The sequence below is a fragment of the Spinacia oleracea genome, chromosome 4 (assembly GCF_020520425.1).
Source record: "Spinacia oleracea cultivar Varoflay chromosome 4, BTI_SOV_V1, whole genome shotgun sequence".
NCBI lineage: Eukaryota > Viridiplantae > Streptophyta > Magnoliopsida > Caryophyllales > Amaranthaceae > Spinacia > Spinacia oleracea.
Window position 1 is genome coordinate 99,821,869 of NC_079490.1, and position 14,450 is coordinate 99,836,318.

A 14,450-nucleotide genomic window follows, 5' to 3' on the forward strand; every position below is an offset into this window, starting at 1 on the left:
TCCATGTGGACGGGTTGAGAGTGGTTAGATAGCAGTCTCGTGCCTGTTGTTGATCTCCATGAATAGTTCCTATTGAACCGTCATCACACATGTACTTTAAGAGCATCAAATGAGTGACTACTATAGTTTTTATCTTGTTCAGAGTAGGGCGTCCCAGAATGACATTGTATGTTGTTAAGTCTTTGACAACCAGGAAGTCCACAACCATGTTTCTTCTGTCATTACGTCCCCCTATTCGTACTGGTAGGGTTATGACGCCTACAGGGTGTATGATGCTTCCTCTAAAGACGATGATGGGATAGTGAATGCTTTCGATTGTTTTAGGATCATGAGCCAGACGGCTTAAACACGTACTCCATACTCATTATGTCAGATGAACTTCCTGTATCTGCCAGACGGCTTAAACACTCTATACTCATTATGTCAGATGAACTTCCTGTATCTATCAGTATACGCTTTACTCTCATGTTGGAGATCTTGATTTCTATGACTAGCGGATCATCATGTGGGGTGGCTATGCGTCCTCCATAGGACTCACATATTTCAATCCGGGGGAATGGGTCCATTGGTGACTTCCCGGATATCATTACTTGTACTAATCGGCGGGCATAGTCTTTCTGTCCTCTCATGGTGGGTCCTCCGGAGGCAGGGCCTCCTGATATGACTGCTACGAACCCCCCTTTAGTATGAATTCCTTCTCCAGCTGAAACAAGCGACTTGTTCTTCTTGTAATGGCTTTTTCCTGTGCCATGAGTGTTCCTCTGTAGATAATTTTTCAAGTTCCCTTTAGAAGCCATCCCGTCTAGAGCCCTTTTCAGACTCCTACAGTCTTTGGTATCATGACCTATATCTTTGTGAAACTGGCAGTACAACTTAGGATTTCGATTCTCAGCGGGAGATTTCATTGGGAAAGGTCGTTCTAGGTCGAACCTGGTCCCTACGTCGTCTAGAATGGTAAGGAGGTCCGTGTTATACTCAAAAAATTCCTTCTCTTGCGGTCGTCCTCTCTTTTGTCTGGGAGAGGTGGAGTCTTGTTCTTTAGATAATGCCCAGGTGTCATTGACCCGTGTGGCTTTTCGTAAGTCCATTCCTTTTTCCTGGACGAGTCCGTTGCTTCCCCAACCTTTCCGTCTTTGGACACACACCATATTTCTGTGGCATGTATGAATGCCTCGGCCTCGTCCAGAACTTCTGCCATCGTTCGTACACTCTTTTTGACTAGATCAAATTTGAATGATCTTTCTTTAAACCCCTGATGAAGTTATCGAAGGAGACGCCATCGGGTAAATCTGGAATTTTTCCTTCTTCTAAGTTGAAGCGTTTGACATAGCTTCGCAAAGATTCGTCTTTTCCCTGCTGAATGCGGCGTAGGTGCATACTCGTCTTCCTTTCTTCCTTCTATTCCATAAACCTAGTGGAAAATATTGTCTCTATCTCATTGAAGGAGGCAATTGATCCTGCAGGCAGCCTTACGAACCATTTTGATGCGACATCTTTGAGGGTACGTGGCCGAAAAGTATTTGCACCATGTAGCCTCATTGGTCCCTGTGAGGGGGTCGAAAAAGCACGAGGCTAATGCATGACCTCGTCCCTCGTGGGCGTGACGTCGTCAGATCAAGTGTAGTAGGTTTCCTGTAAGTTTACACCCAATCGACTAGTAATATAGGAGTCGCCATTCAGCTTTTTAACGACAATGAGAAAAATTGACAAAACCCGGTTATCGTGACATAAAGGGAGTGCAATTATGTTCGACCACGACGGCCATAGGTTCCCTTGTGATCCCTAGTGTGGGGATCGCTCAACGTACACCCGCAGGGCAGAGATTGAGAGTTCGGGGGACTGTAACTACCGAGAGGAGTACTCATCGATAACTCCAGAGGAAGGTTATCTTTACTAGCTCAGCATAAATAATTGAAGGGACATGCGTTAAACTATTAAACTATTCTGAATTGATTTTAGCAATATGCAACACATAATACTAAATCGATCGTGATTATCTTATTTAGATTGATTTAAGGTACCTAGCATGATAATTCAATTGTCCAGGGTATTATCTTATTAGGCGTGATAAATCAATCAAGTTAATAGTTTGACAATTTTATAAAAGGGCGATGAAAGTGATTAAATCATATGAGGGACACATTACAACGCACCCTTGAGAGGTGCGTTACGGTTCTCAGAAAACTAGGCACTTGGCTTTGCTATTTCTCCTTTTATTTAACGAATCTCGGGTTTCCAAACAATGTTTCAGTATTTAGGCTTAAATCATCAGCTACAAGGGGCAGGACGCGTTCTGTTCGACTTTTGGGTCGATTGCGACAGAACGCGGGATCAATTTCGCAGCGTGAGGCTAGGCTTAAGACTAGAGTCAATACTCGGGTTATGGAATTGTGTGTTGTGTTCACGTCGGTTTTTAGGCTGTATTTATAGGGAAAGAGTTTGTGGAAAGATAGATCTTTAGAATACGAATCCAAAAAGAATTCGGAGACGACACGGCTCCAGGTATTTTCAGCGCCGAGGGCTGGGCGCCGAAGATTTCGGCGCCTAGACCCAGGCGTTGAAAATAGGATCTGAGCCGAGCCTTTTTGTCAGATTTGGACTCTTAAACACGGAGCTTTTGAGACTTATCCGAGTTTCTTAGTGCGTATTAACTTATGACGGAATGCGTCTGGGCCCGTTACGAACTCTAGGTTCGTTAGGAATTTAATTAATACGTAACTCTTATTTCCGAATTATAGCAGGAATAGAATTCCTTTTGCCAATTCTATCTCTTTTAGGACTTATGTTGGAGTGCAACACCTAATTCTGACAAATTTCTATCTTTTATGAGTTTGCCACTTTTAACAAGTACTTCTTACGGCAGTTACTATTCTTAGCAGGTTTCTATAAATAGCAGTTTTGGCTGAAATGAAAGGGTGATTGAGATTCGTTATTTTATAGGAAATGCGTTGCCAAATGGAGATTTATGTTCTCATCATTGAACCTTCCCTTTCGGGAATGGGGACAAAAGTAGGTGTCTACAATTAGCCCCCACTTTGACTGAGTCTTGGAGTAAGACGATGGTCAAAGTATTAGACCGAGTGCGTCACACAAGCCATGGTGTATGTGAGCTGTTTTGCGAGGGTCTCACGAGCCCCCGAGTGATAACATTTGACTTAAGGGTCATCACTTGAAGTGTTAACACATTCCTCACGTGTCATTGGAATTTGTTAAGTATAGAAACTCCCTCACTTTGTCATTGGAAGTACCTACAGATGTATAGAAACTCCCTCACTTTGTCATTGGAAGTATCTATGGACGTTTTCGAAATCAAAGCTATAAAGTGTAACCAGGCCTGGCCAAGCCTAATCACGAGGTAAAAATGTTTTTAAAGATTCTCATTTTCAGGGTTAGCTAAACGAGAAAACCCCCTTGTTTTTATAGGACGTAAAACGAAGGAAAATCCAGCACATCGCTCTTTTTTGGAAAAAGGGAAAACCAATCCTTTGATTTTTAAAAAAGGGAAAACATCAAACCATCCTTTGATTTTTGGGAAAAGGGAAACCATCTTTTGATTTTTGGAAAAAGATAAACCATCTTTTGATTTTTGGAAAAAGATAAACCATCTTTTGATTTTTGGAAAAAGATAAACCATCTTTTGATTTTTGGAAAAAGATAAACCATCTTTTGATTTTTGGAAAAAGATAATCCATCTTTTAATTTTTGGAAAAAGATAAACCATCCTTTGATTTTTGGAAAAGGATAAACCGGGAAAAGTTATTGCTGCAATGACTAAGGACCTGCACGGTTAGTGGCGCAGACCCCGTCCGCTGAAGGTGGCGAGCCTGTCCGCTGAGGGTGGACGCCCCGTCTGATAGAAGTGGACGAATCTGTTTTGATGTTTTTGAAAATAAGGACCTACGTGGTTTGTGACGTAGACCCCGCCGGCTGAAGATGGCGAGCCTGTTTTGTGTTTTTGAAGATTTCATTTTCGAAAACTGAGGACCTGCGCGGTTAGTGACGCAGACCCCGCCGGCTGAAGATGGCGAGCCTGTTTTTGTTTTTTTGAAGAATTTATTTTCTTTCGAGGGATGCTCGGATTTAGTTGCAACCTGAATGTGGGTTGACAACGTGCTTAGACGGACCATTGTCTCGTGGTCATCATCTTTCATGGTTTTGAGCTAGTCTTTACGGCTCAATTTCGCCACTACTTGGGTCCTTGATTAGGGGACTATGTATATGCATCAACGGCGACCTTTGTCTTGAGGTCGTAATCCGGTTTTATCTTTTGAGATTATCCAAAAACGGGACTTCGTACAGCGTAGTCTGGGAATATTGTCTTATCTTTGCATACTCTCTTTTGAAATATATATTTTCTTTCGAGCCCCCAAGCACTCGTGCTTGACGGTCATTTCTTGTCAAAGAGGTTCCTTGGGGATACGCATTTGTAATGTCCTTGATCGTGTTTGGGATCGTGCTCGTAAGTGCGAGCGATCTTTGTAGTGGTGTGCTATTCTTAACAAAGCCGTGAGGTGCGACTTTCAGTATAGGAATCGGCAATTTTCAAGTCGAATGGATACGACAGGACCCTATAGAAATCCGGGCTTCTTTTTGGCCTGGGCTTATTTTGGGCGTCCAGGCCTGGGCGTTAGAAATATTTCACGCCCAAGTGGGGCGTTGAAAATATGGCTTGGGCTGGTCTTTTTATGACACAGTTGGCCTCTTGTTCGTTCGTTTATTTCACTTGGAAATTCTACGTATTCTCTTCTCTTTTGGTTTTTTCTTTATTTTTGGGACGTAGAATTTTATTAGAGATCACAATGAGTTGAGCTGATTATCAGCGCCCAGAGCTGGGCGTCGGAATATCTGGCGCCTGGTCCTGGGCGTTGAAAGTGCGTCCCAGGCAGGACTTTCTCGTGATGATTTCTCAAGAAGCCGTAGCCGATTGGTGGACTACGGTGTTTGTCGCTTTGGGGCGATTATTTAAAGGAACTGTTGCTCTTAAGGCGTATAGTTATTGCAATAGTCGGGCGAGTCCATATGGCCCGAGGAACATACTTTGAGGCGTAAGACATTGATCGCTCTTGTTGTTATTTTGAACGTATATTTTTTTTCTCTTGAACGTGTTCGTGAATGTTCGATACTTAGAATGTATGTGCGAACGAGCGTTCATAGAATGGCCGTTGCGTGCGGTCCATTAATCAGTTCGCTTGAATCAAATTTTTTTTGAGCAATGACTGATTGTTGAATAATTTGCTTAGAAGCTTGATAGGGTTCAGGCCCATTCATGAAGTGGGATCAAGCATCGTGCCCTTTTGATCGTTCAAACATTTGCTTTGAGACTTTTTTTTGTATTTTATCATGGTCGTTTCGTAGCTTGGAGCCCCCAAGCACGCATGTTGGGATGCTTCCTTTTGGCGTATGATTTTTGTAGGTTCTTTCGAGAAAGATGCCTTGGGGTTCCGCTTCTGTAGGTGCGAGCTATCCCTTCCGTGGTAGGTAATGTTTTGCTACCTTTAATCCTTAATGTAGAAGTCGTGTGGCTTGCATTTTGAATTTGGGCGATAAGTAGTCTTTGCCTCATGCTCTTGGTCGTGCCCGCATTAGTGCAATATGCCTTACTCTTTTTTTTAGACTCGTACCGTGGGATGGTTAAACTTATGGTGCGACGTAGGCGTGTGTGGCCTAACAGCGTGTCTTAGAACATTCCTCCAGGTGTTGGGATATCATTATTATTTTTTGCATTGGAGTACTTCATCACGCCTCGTTTAGGTGCTCGAACAAGTGTAGCACTTTCCGCGTGGGTGTGCACGGCTTATTACTTCATTCGATGCGAGGATCCATAAATGTTTCTTTCTTTTTTTTTATTTTTTTATTTTTTATCCTTGATTTTTCTTTCGCTTTTGCTTTGGAACGACGTAGACTGTGTAACGGGTGCTTGTAGGGCGAGCGTTATGTGCAGTAGTTTGATCGGAGTTTTGGTGACTCACGATTTTCAGTTACCCTTGTTAGTGGGGTGACTTTATATATTCTAAGTAGTGCTTAGAATTTGGGAGGGGTTGTAGCTATTCTAAGGTTCGTTTTACACGATCAAACCTTAGGATTGTTCCCCTATGACGTGTGTATAGCATTAGCGTCGAGAATATGCGATAAAATCGTCATTTCGAGCATTTTTAGAGTGTTTTTCTCAAGCCCCCAATTGTAGCCACGGGATTGGCTTGGTGCTATAATGCTTGGCATACGTTTTTATGCATTCATGGTGACATGGATCATGAATAGTTTGAACCAGACTCGTTTAGTGCGAGGTACGTTCGAGTAGTGATTTGCTACTTCTCTTGTAAATGTCGTATTGTGCGACATTGCCATGGTCAAGGTAGTCACATGTTGAAGTGTGCCTTGACCAAAAGCTAGGTGCCTTTCTTTACCCATAATCATATTTAGAAATCTTTTTGACTCACTTGCAACATCGAGATAAACGCATACTTAGCTTAAACCAACGACACTTTATTATGTTCAAAGAAGTCTTTGAAAATTATTTGAAATCCGAGTCCTACTGTGTACAATCCGAGGTGTCCTAAGTAAGTTGACTTATAGAAGGGTTCGTACAGGATTACATGAGTGAATCAAAATACTGATATGTTTTTTGGAATGCTGTCTAAGGATTTGCTGGAAGCCAGGGTGCAGGCGTCAAGATATTACTTGTGCCCGTGTGGCACATGCTTTAGGTTTTTAGGGCCATCTTTTCCAGAATTGCATGAATATAAACCGTTTTCAAATCGACTTAGATTTACTTGGTGTATGTCTGCACAAAAGACCAAGGTATACTTAGTTCTTTCCCTAGCTCTTTCATTTCAATTTTTAGCCCCCAGTTGCTATTATGTCTTCTCATTAATGATGCCTTCAGATTTCGATTTTAGATGCCCGTGTCATATGTCTGAGTAGGGTGAGCCTTGGGTTAAGTGCCAAGTCCTATTGACAATGTCTGATTTTTTCAAAGGGGATTCGCGAGCATTTGAATTACCATGAACGGGTGCCCTGAGTTTGAAGGAACGATGGGGCGATGCCATAGAACAATCCTCTTTATTGCAAGCTTACTGCCCTTACTACTTGTTGGCGATTATGACTGTGTCTAGTGGTGAAAGAAGGTCTTTAAGTGAGTTACTTTGCTTTAGGGAGGGTCAAGTCGAGTACTTTAGAGGTCATGGATGCTCGCGCTAGCCCCCATTCGATTAAGGCAAAGCGGTATTTTGAGTATTGGCTAAGGCCTAGGAGTGTGAGTGCTCCTTCTGGCAAGGGTACGTGCCCTTATTATTTTTCGATGTGTGGTCATTTTGGCATCTTGATGACTTGGATTTTTCCTTTGACTTAAATTTTTCTTTCGATTTGGATTGCAAGTAATTAAATTTCAATAAGGGACTCTATATTTTTATTCTTGTTATTCTATAGGCTTTAACATCTTTGCAAATTGGTTGGACCGAATCATGGATTGCCTACGTATCCGCCTTAAATAGATTTAATTTGGAATCAGGTCTTGCGTAGTTCTTAGCCAGAAAATGGTTTTTTAGGATGCCGATTTTAAACAAGTACGTTCGAGTGGAATCGTAATGTTTGAAATAGGGTGAAATAAGTGAAGTTTATTATTATTTTAATCTGCTGCTTTGCCGTAAGCCAAAAATTTGTTTTATATATTTTTTGAGTATATAATTTTTTTTTTGAGTACATGTATTTTTTGGTGGTACGTATATCTGAATACGTGCTGTACCCCTCCAAGTGTTCGTTATTGTTCCGTGTATGTGCAGATAAAATGACGAGCACTTCTGGACAAAATTTGGCAAGCAGAGAGATTCAGCGCCCAGGCTGGGGAGTTAAAGATTTCGGCGCCCAGCTCTGGGCGTTGAAAGTGATTCCTGGGGAGGCTTCTAAATGCTCTTTTTCTTTTGTGCCAAATATTTGCGAATCTTTTTTGTGCGCTAAATGCTTTTTTTTCTTTTTAGACGAACTTTAAAGGCGCTTTGCAAAGTTTCTTTTTTATTATTTATTTGTTTTTTATGTTAAGCGTAGAATGTACTTTTCATTTGTCTTTTTTTTATTCGTGACTCAAGACGGCTTGAAAGATGGGTTGAATGAGATAGGATAATTTGTATAGGTATTAGTTAAGCATGAGGATTGGAAAGGGTAGAAGATCGTAGAACTTTATGTAGTTTTTGTGGTATGACTTGGATTGGTTGACTCAATTCTTTTCCTTTGTTTACTTGGGTAAATTTCGCACTTTGGGAGGTACGGGCTAAGTATTTCATGGCTCGCTCTTTTCGCTCTCCCTTTTCTCTTTCTCTTTTTTCTCTTTTTTTTGCTTGGAATTCCCCCCCCCCCTTTTTTATTTGGGCTAAAAGATAGATGGTTGTGGTCTTTGAGTCACGAGGCGAGACTGAGTGAGCCTCGTTTGGTAGGCTTATAGTGGACCTTTAATTTTAGTAGACCTAGGGTGGACCTTTAAATTGTCTTACTTTGCAAGTGTATTTAGTCGTTTCTCAAAATGTGCAAATAGCGTAGATTCAAAATGTTATTTTTACTTTATTGAAATTTAACGAAAGAATTACATCGAAAATAATCTTTTTGCTTCTTTTCAGATTCCAGTTTCCGGGATTTAATTGGAAGTTGTGATTTAGACTCGAACTCTCATTAATTTTTCTGATTATAGCTCGTGTATGAATACAAGGAGGTGGCCTAGACTCAAAATAATGACGTGGCGTAAGCCTATAATGCTTGACCAAGCGACTCTAAGACTTAGGCTAATTGGACCATAACTTTCGTTGGTTAACACTTTAGATTTTAACCCTTGGGTGTTCATTTGTCATGCGCCATTTTGCTTAATGTTGGCAAGGTAGTTGGTTGGGGAGATCGATTTTTGCAAGACTAGAATCATTAGTGCGGCTTCCCTCTTAGTGTGTATTGCTTTACCCCGATGGTAGCCTTATGGCATGCCGATTCGGGTATTTTCATGGTTCGTCATGTTGCATTCATGGAAAATCTTTTAATCCGTACTTAGGAGTATTTCAAGGAGCGAGTGGCTCGAGAGGACTATGATAGTCGTGACCCAATGTGATCATAAGCCTTGAGGCCATTAATTTTTTTGCCAATGGTATTGACACCTTAGTTTCACTTTGGGGGTTGTGCGACTATGGAGGAATGATTTTCAGAATGTGACTGTTTCCATTTTGCAAATACTTGAATTACATAATATATTCTTTTTATTGGTGAGAGAGAGTATTGAGGCCGTAGATTCTTAGCAAGGGATGACAATTACATGTGGGTGCTTATTGATTTCTTTTAAATGTTAGGAAGGGAGACTCAGTATGGTTTAACCTTTTAACTTGCAGAACGACACCAAGCATTAGGACCGATTCTATGTATAAGACAACTAAGACTTAGGATTTAGATTGTACTTTGGCATAGCCTAGTCTAGACTCGGATTTATTTATTTTTTATTCGAACGTTATTTTTCCTTGAAAACTTTATTTGAACGTTATTTTTTGAATACTTTGCCCATGTGACATTCAAGGTCATTTAATTAGCGTGCTCTGTTTTGGTGCCGAACATTGTCGTCATAGGAGGCCTAATGACGACACAAGGAGTTATTTATTTTATAAGTGGTTCTTAGAATCGAGTGCCTTTTTCATACGTCCTTGTAGCAAATTTGTTACGAATTTTTTGTTGCTACGTATACTTTATGCGCGGGCACCGAGGCTTCGGTGCCTGGTGAAGGAAATAATTCCCTTGGTCCAAGTATGCATTCAATGATAAGTCTAATAAATGCGGTTCAGTATTAATTAACAAGTTAATAATTCAGTGAGATCAAGTGAGCTGAATGCCTAGCTAGAGGCCGCTTCAGTTCAAGTGGAATTAATGATATTAATCCACAGCTTACTCTTGACTGAACCCGTAGGGTCACACAAATAGTACGTAAACGGATCAAGTATTTAATGGCATTAAATACTCCAACTATGGATATTCGGAATCGACGGATCTTGGTTTCAGTGGGAGCTGAGATCGTCACAGGCAAGAAATGAATACTCCGGAAACGATGATATTGCCGGAAACGGAAATATGGATCGTATCGGAAATATAAATATTATCCAAGTCGTAGATGTTGCCGGAAACGGAAACATGGTACGTATCGGAAAATATTATCGGAAATAGAAATATTGCCGGAATCGGAAATATTGCCGGAAACGGAAATATTGTCTGAATCGGAAATATTGTCGGAATCGGAAAATAATTCCGGAAACGGAAATATTAAATATTTGTTCGAAACGGAAATTAATTCCGGAATCGAAAATATTAATTATTGTTCGTATCGGAAATAAATTCCGGAATCGGGAATTTAATCGGAAGCGTATCGTACGAATAAGCATCGGACGAGGCCTGCCGGACGAGGGCCCAACACGAAGCCAGGCCATCGCCCAGCAAGCCAAGCGCGCCACACGAACAGCCAAGGCCACGCCAGGCCCAGCGCAAGGCCAGGCCCAGAAGGCCGTGGCAGCACGCACAGCGCGCGCAGCGCGCGCAGCTGCGAGCAGTGGGCTGCGAGCATTGCTGCAGCTCGCGTGGGCTTGTAGCTCGCGTGGGCCGTGCGGCCGTGTGGGCTGTGCGCGGGCATGGCCTGCACGCTTGCGGGTCATGCTCGCGTAAGTGTTTGTGTTCGCATACGAAACCTAAAACGTGCAGAATTCGTTTAATGATTAAATTCCTAATTCTATTTGATAAATTAATTAAATAAGAGTTTTATTATAATTCTAATTTAATTAATTCGTATCCTAATAGGATTCCAATTCTCTTTCCATACCCCTACAAATATGTGGCCTGGGTTCACAATTTATAACGAGTTATTCAAGTATTCAAAGTGAGTTTTTGAGAGAAAAATTCAGTCACACATCTTGCTCAAAAGTGCCGAAAATTTATAGTACCTTTGGGGAGATTCTAGTTGGTCAATCTTAAGGCGGATCCGGACGTGCTGTGGACTATCTACGGAGGGACGACACTTGGAGTCCTAAAGACTTGTTCTTGTTCGGTTCGGGCGCAGCTATGGAAGGCACGCAACAAAGAGTATGCATCTAAATTATGCTATATGATTATGTGTAAATAATATGTATTCCTGGCTTAATGGTTGTTTCCGCATGATTTATGAATTGTCATATGTATCATAACCTAACACCTGGCCCAAAGGCCAAGCAGCAACTTCAGCGCCCAGCAGGGGCGATGAAATAATTGGCGCGTCCCTGACTGGTACTCGTATTCTGTTCGTCTATTTTTTTTGTACATACGACTTAATTTTGCGTGCTTGCCCAATAACGTCCTTTGCGCGTTTTGCAGCGTCGTGGGATCCGTTACAGGCCGTCCTGGGCGTCGCTTATTTTTGTGGCGATCGCCCGGGACTGCGGGACATGTATTTAGGTATAACTCTTTGGCCAATTGGTGTTTATGAATGTTTGGGCAATTTTTAGGGCCGTTGGTTTTCTAGCGTTATTTGTCATACACAATCACAACACAATCATGTAATTCGCTACACATAACTAACATAACAACATGAAGCAAAAATAACATGTCACGTAGTTTATGATAGGCTTCTATGGGTAATATTTGCGCCGGCTTGGTCCGCTTCTATCGTAGATCCAACACATGCCCCGGTCGAGGTAGTGCATTAAACAGACGAATTTCGTCCCAAGAGGCTAATCACGATGTAAGCCAAGGGGCATGCACCAATGAGAGGGACCTTAGTGGGCGAGCGATTGGGTTTGGGACGGGTGTACTACTAGCGAAAAGTGCCGAGTGGACAACATTCGAAGCGTATGCACCCCCCGGTTGGCGTTGGGTATCCTTAGTCCCAACTCCCGAGATGAAACATGCCAAGGGAGCCGAGATTCGTTATGCGGTTCTGTCCGTTCACATTAATATGCTGATTTTCAGGTCGTCCCAACTTGATAAGGAAATAAACGCGGAGTAGGATCGTTTCACCCTTCGGCTATTTTGATTACCTACGAGCACGAGTATTTCATTAACGTTCCCCAGTGGAGTCGCCACTGTGAGGGGGTCGAAAAAGCACGAGGCTAATGCATGACCTCGTCCCTCGTGGGCGTGACGTCGTCAGATCAAGTGTAGTTAGATTCCCTGTGAGTTTACACCCAATCGACTAGTAATATAGGAGTCGCCATTCAACTTTTAACGACAATGAGAAAAACTGACAAAACCCGGTTATCGTGCCATAAAGGGAGTGCAATTATGTTCCACCACGACGGCCATAGGTTCCCTTGTGATCCCTGGTGTGGGGATCGCTCAACGTACACCCGCAGGGCAGAGATTGAGAGTTCGGGGGACTGTAACTACCGAGAGGAGTGCTCATCGATAACTCCAGAGGAAGGTTATCCTTACTAGCTCAGCATAAATAATTGAAGGGACATGCGTTAAACTATTAAACTATTCTGAATTGATTTTAGCAATATGCAACACATAATACTAAATCGATCGTGATTATCTTATTTAGATTGATTTAAGGTACCTAGCATGATAATTCAATTGTCCAGGATATTATCTTATTAGGCGTGATAAATCAATCAAGTTAATAGTTTGACAATTTTATAAAAGGGCGATGAAAGCGATTAAATCATATGAAGGACACATTACAACGCACCCTTGAGAGGTGCGTTACGGTTCTCAGAAAACTAACCACTTGGCTTTGCTATTTCTCCTTTTATTTAACGAATCTCGGGTTTTCAAGCAATGTTCCAGTATTTAGGCTTAAATCATCACCTACAAGGGGCAGGACGCGTTCTGTTCGACTTTTGGGTCGATTGCGACAGAACGCGGGATCAATTTCGCAGCGTGAGGCTAGGCTTAAGGCTAGAGTCAATACTCAGGTTATGGAATTGTGTGTTGTGTTCACGTCGGTTTTTAGGCTGTATTTATAGGGAAAGAGTTTGTGGAAAGATAGATCTTTAGAATACGAATCCAAAAAGAATTCGGAGACGACACGGCCCCAGGTATTTTCAGCGCCCAGGGCTGGGCGCCGAAGATTTCGGCGCCTAGACCCAGGCGTTGAAAATAGGATCTGAGCCGAGCCTTTTTGTCAGATTTGGACTCTTAAACACAGAGCTTTTGAGACTTATCCGAGTTTCTTAGTGCGTATTAACGTATGACGGAATGCGTCTGGGCCCGTTACGAACTCTAGGTTCGTTAGGAATTTAATTAATATGTAACTCTTATTTCCGAATTATAGCAGGAATAGAATTCCTTTTGGCAATTCTATCTCCTTTAGGACTTATGTTGGAGTGGAACACCTAATTCTGATAGATTTCTATCTTTTATGACTTTGCAACTTTTAACAACTACTTCTTACGGCAGTTACTATTCTTAGCAGGTTTCTATAAATAGCAGTTTTGGCTGAAATGAAAGGGTGATTGAGATTCGTTATTTTATAGGAGATGCGTTGCCAAATGGAGATTTATGTTCTCATCATCGAACCTTCCCTTTCGGGAATGGGGACAAAAGTAGGTGTCTACAGTCCCTTGTACGTACATATGGTGACGGTATGCAACTAAGTGCATATCCGGGTCAGAGGTGCCGTCATAGGCCTCAATGGTAGGAGTCTTATCTTTGGGCTCTTTGGGAGTGTTAATTATAGTCTCGCAGAAAGGTGTGCTCATGTGCCTTAGCGTCAGGTTATTCAATCCTTGCTGGATGTGATAAGTAGGCTCACGACGGCCACAAGCCATTCGGTGACGCACCCCCACTATGGGAGAGGTTATCTAAGTTTTCCCTCGAGTGGAGGGGTAGAAAGGATGGTCTTCCATGACGGGGGTTGATTCAGTGTCCGATAATACAGACTCGGCCTTATAGTGCTCTTGCCGCCATGTTGACGGGCGCAGGGTGGTGGATGGATTTACTCGGGAAACTAGCCGGGCTAGTTATTCTCGCCGTGCTGGAGGGGATCGTTTTCCACCGTCTCCGGACGGACGTTCTGCCAAAGGACTGGCTCCCCTGCTAGCTATTGGACGTGAACTTTCTCCTTCTCTCCAGACATTAGACCTAAGCGGCATTCTTTTTATCCGGTTGACGCCAATGCTGAAAGGTCCGTGTGGGGCCGTGCTTTCTATATTGTAGTGTAGGGGAATACAGTTAAACATACATAACATGTGCGGAACAATCCCCAAAGCCAGGAAACATGTATAAAGCACAGATTAAGAAAATTTACATTCGAAGCGTGTTTTCCCAAGTAATCTGTCAACGAACACGAAAAAAGAACTCCACTTGTCGTTCCTCTACTTGGTTCACCGACACTTCAGATCCGCCTTGATTATTTTAGCTTAAACAACGTACAAGGTTTTTGCTTTTTGGGATGAACAGTTTTCACAGAGAAAAAACTAAAGAACGTAATATTAGAATTAGGTTTTGGATATTGGAAAACTGATTGTGTGCTG

General features: G+C 42.2%; 1 protein-coding gene across 1 annotated transcript; it reads right to left on the reverse strand.

Annotated features, from left to right (window-relative positions):
- Positions 1 to 326: 326 nt before the first annotated feature.
- LOC110801511 (uncharacterized) lies at positions 327 to 1,148 on the reverse strand. Its single transcript, XM_022006872.1, has one exon. It carries the CDS (start codon positions 1,146 to 1,148, stop codon positions 327 to 329), a length of 822 nt encoding a protein of 273 aa, XP_021862564.1.
- Between the last annotated feature and the right edge of the window lie 13,302 nt (positions 1,149 to 14,450).

Excerpts from the sequence above, each read along its gene's own strand:
- LOC110801511 (XM_022006872.1), bottom strand. The coding sequence starts at position 1,148 with ATGGTGTGTGTCCAAAGACGGAAAGGTTGGGGAAGCAACGGACTCGTC.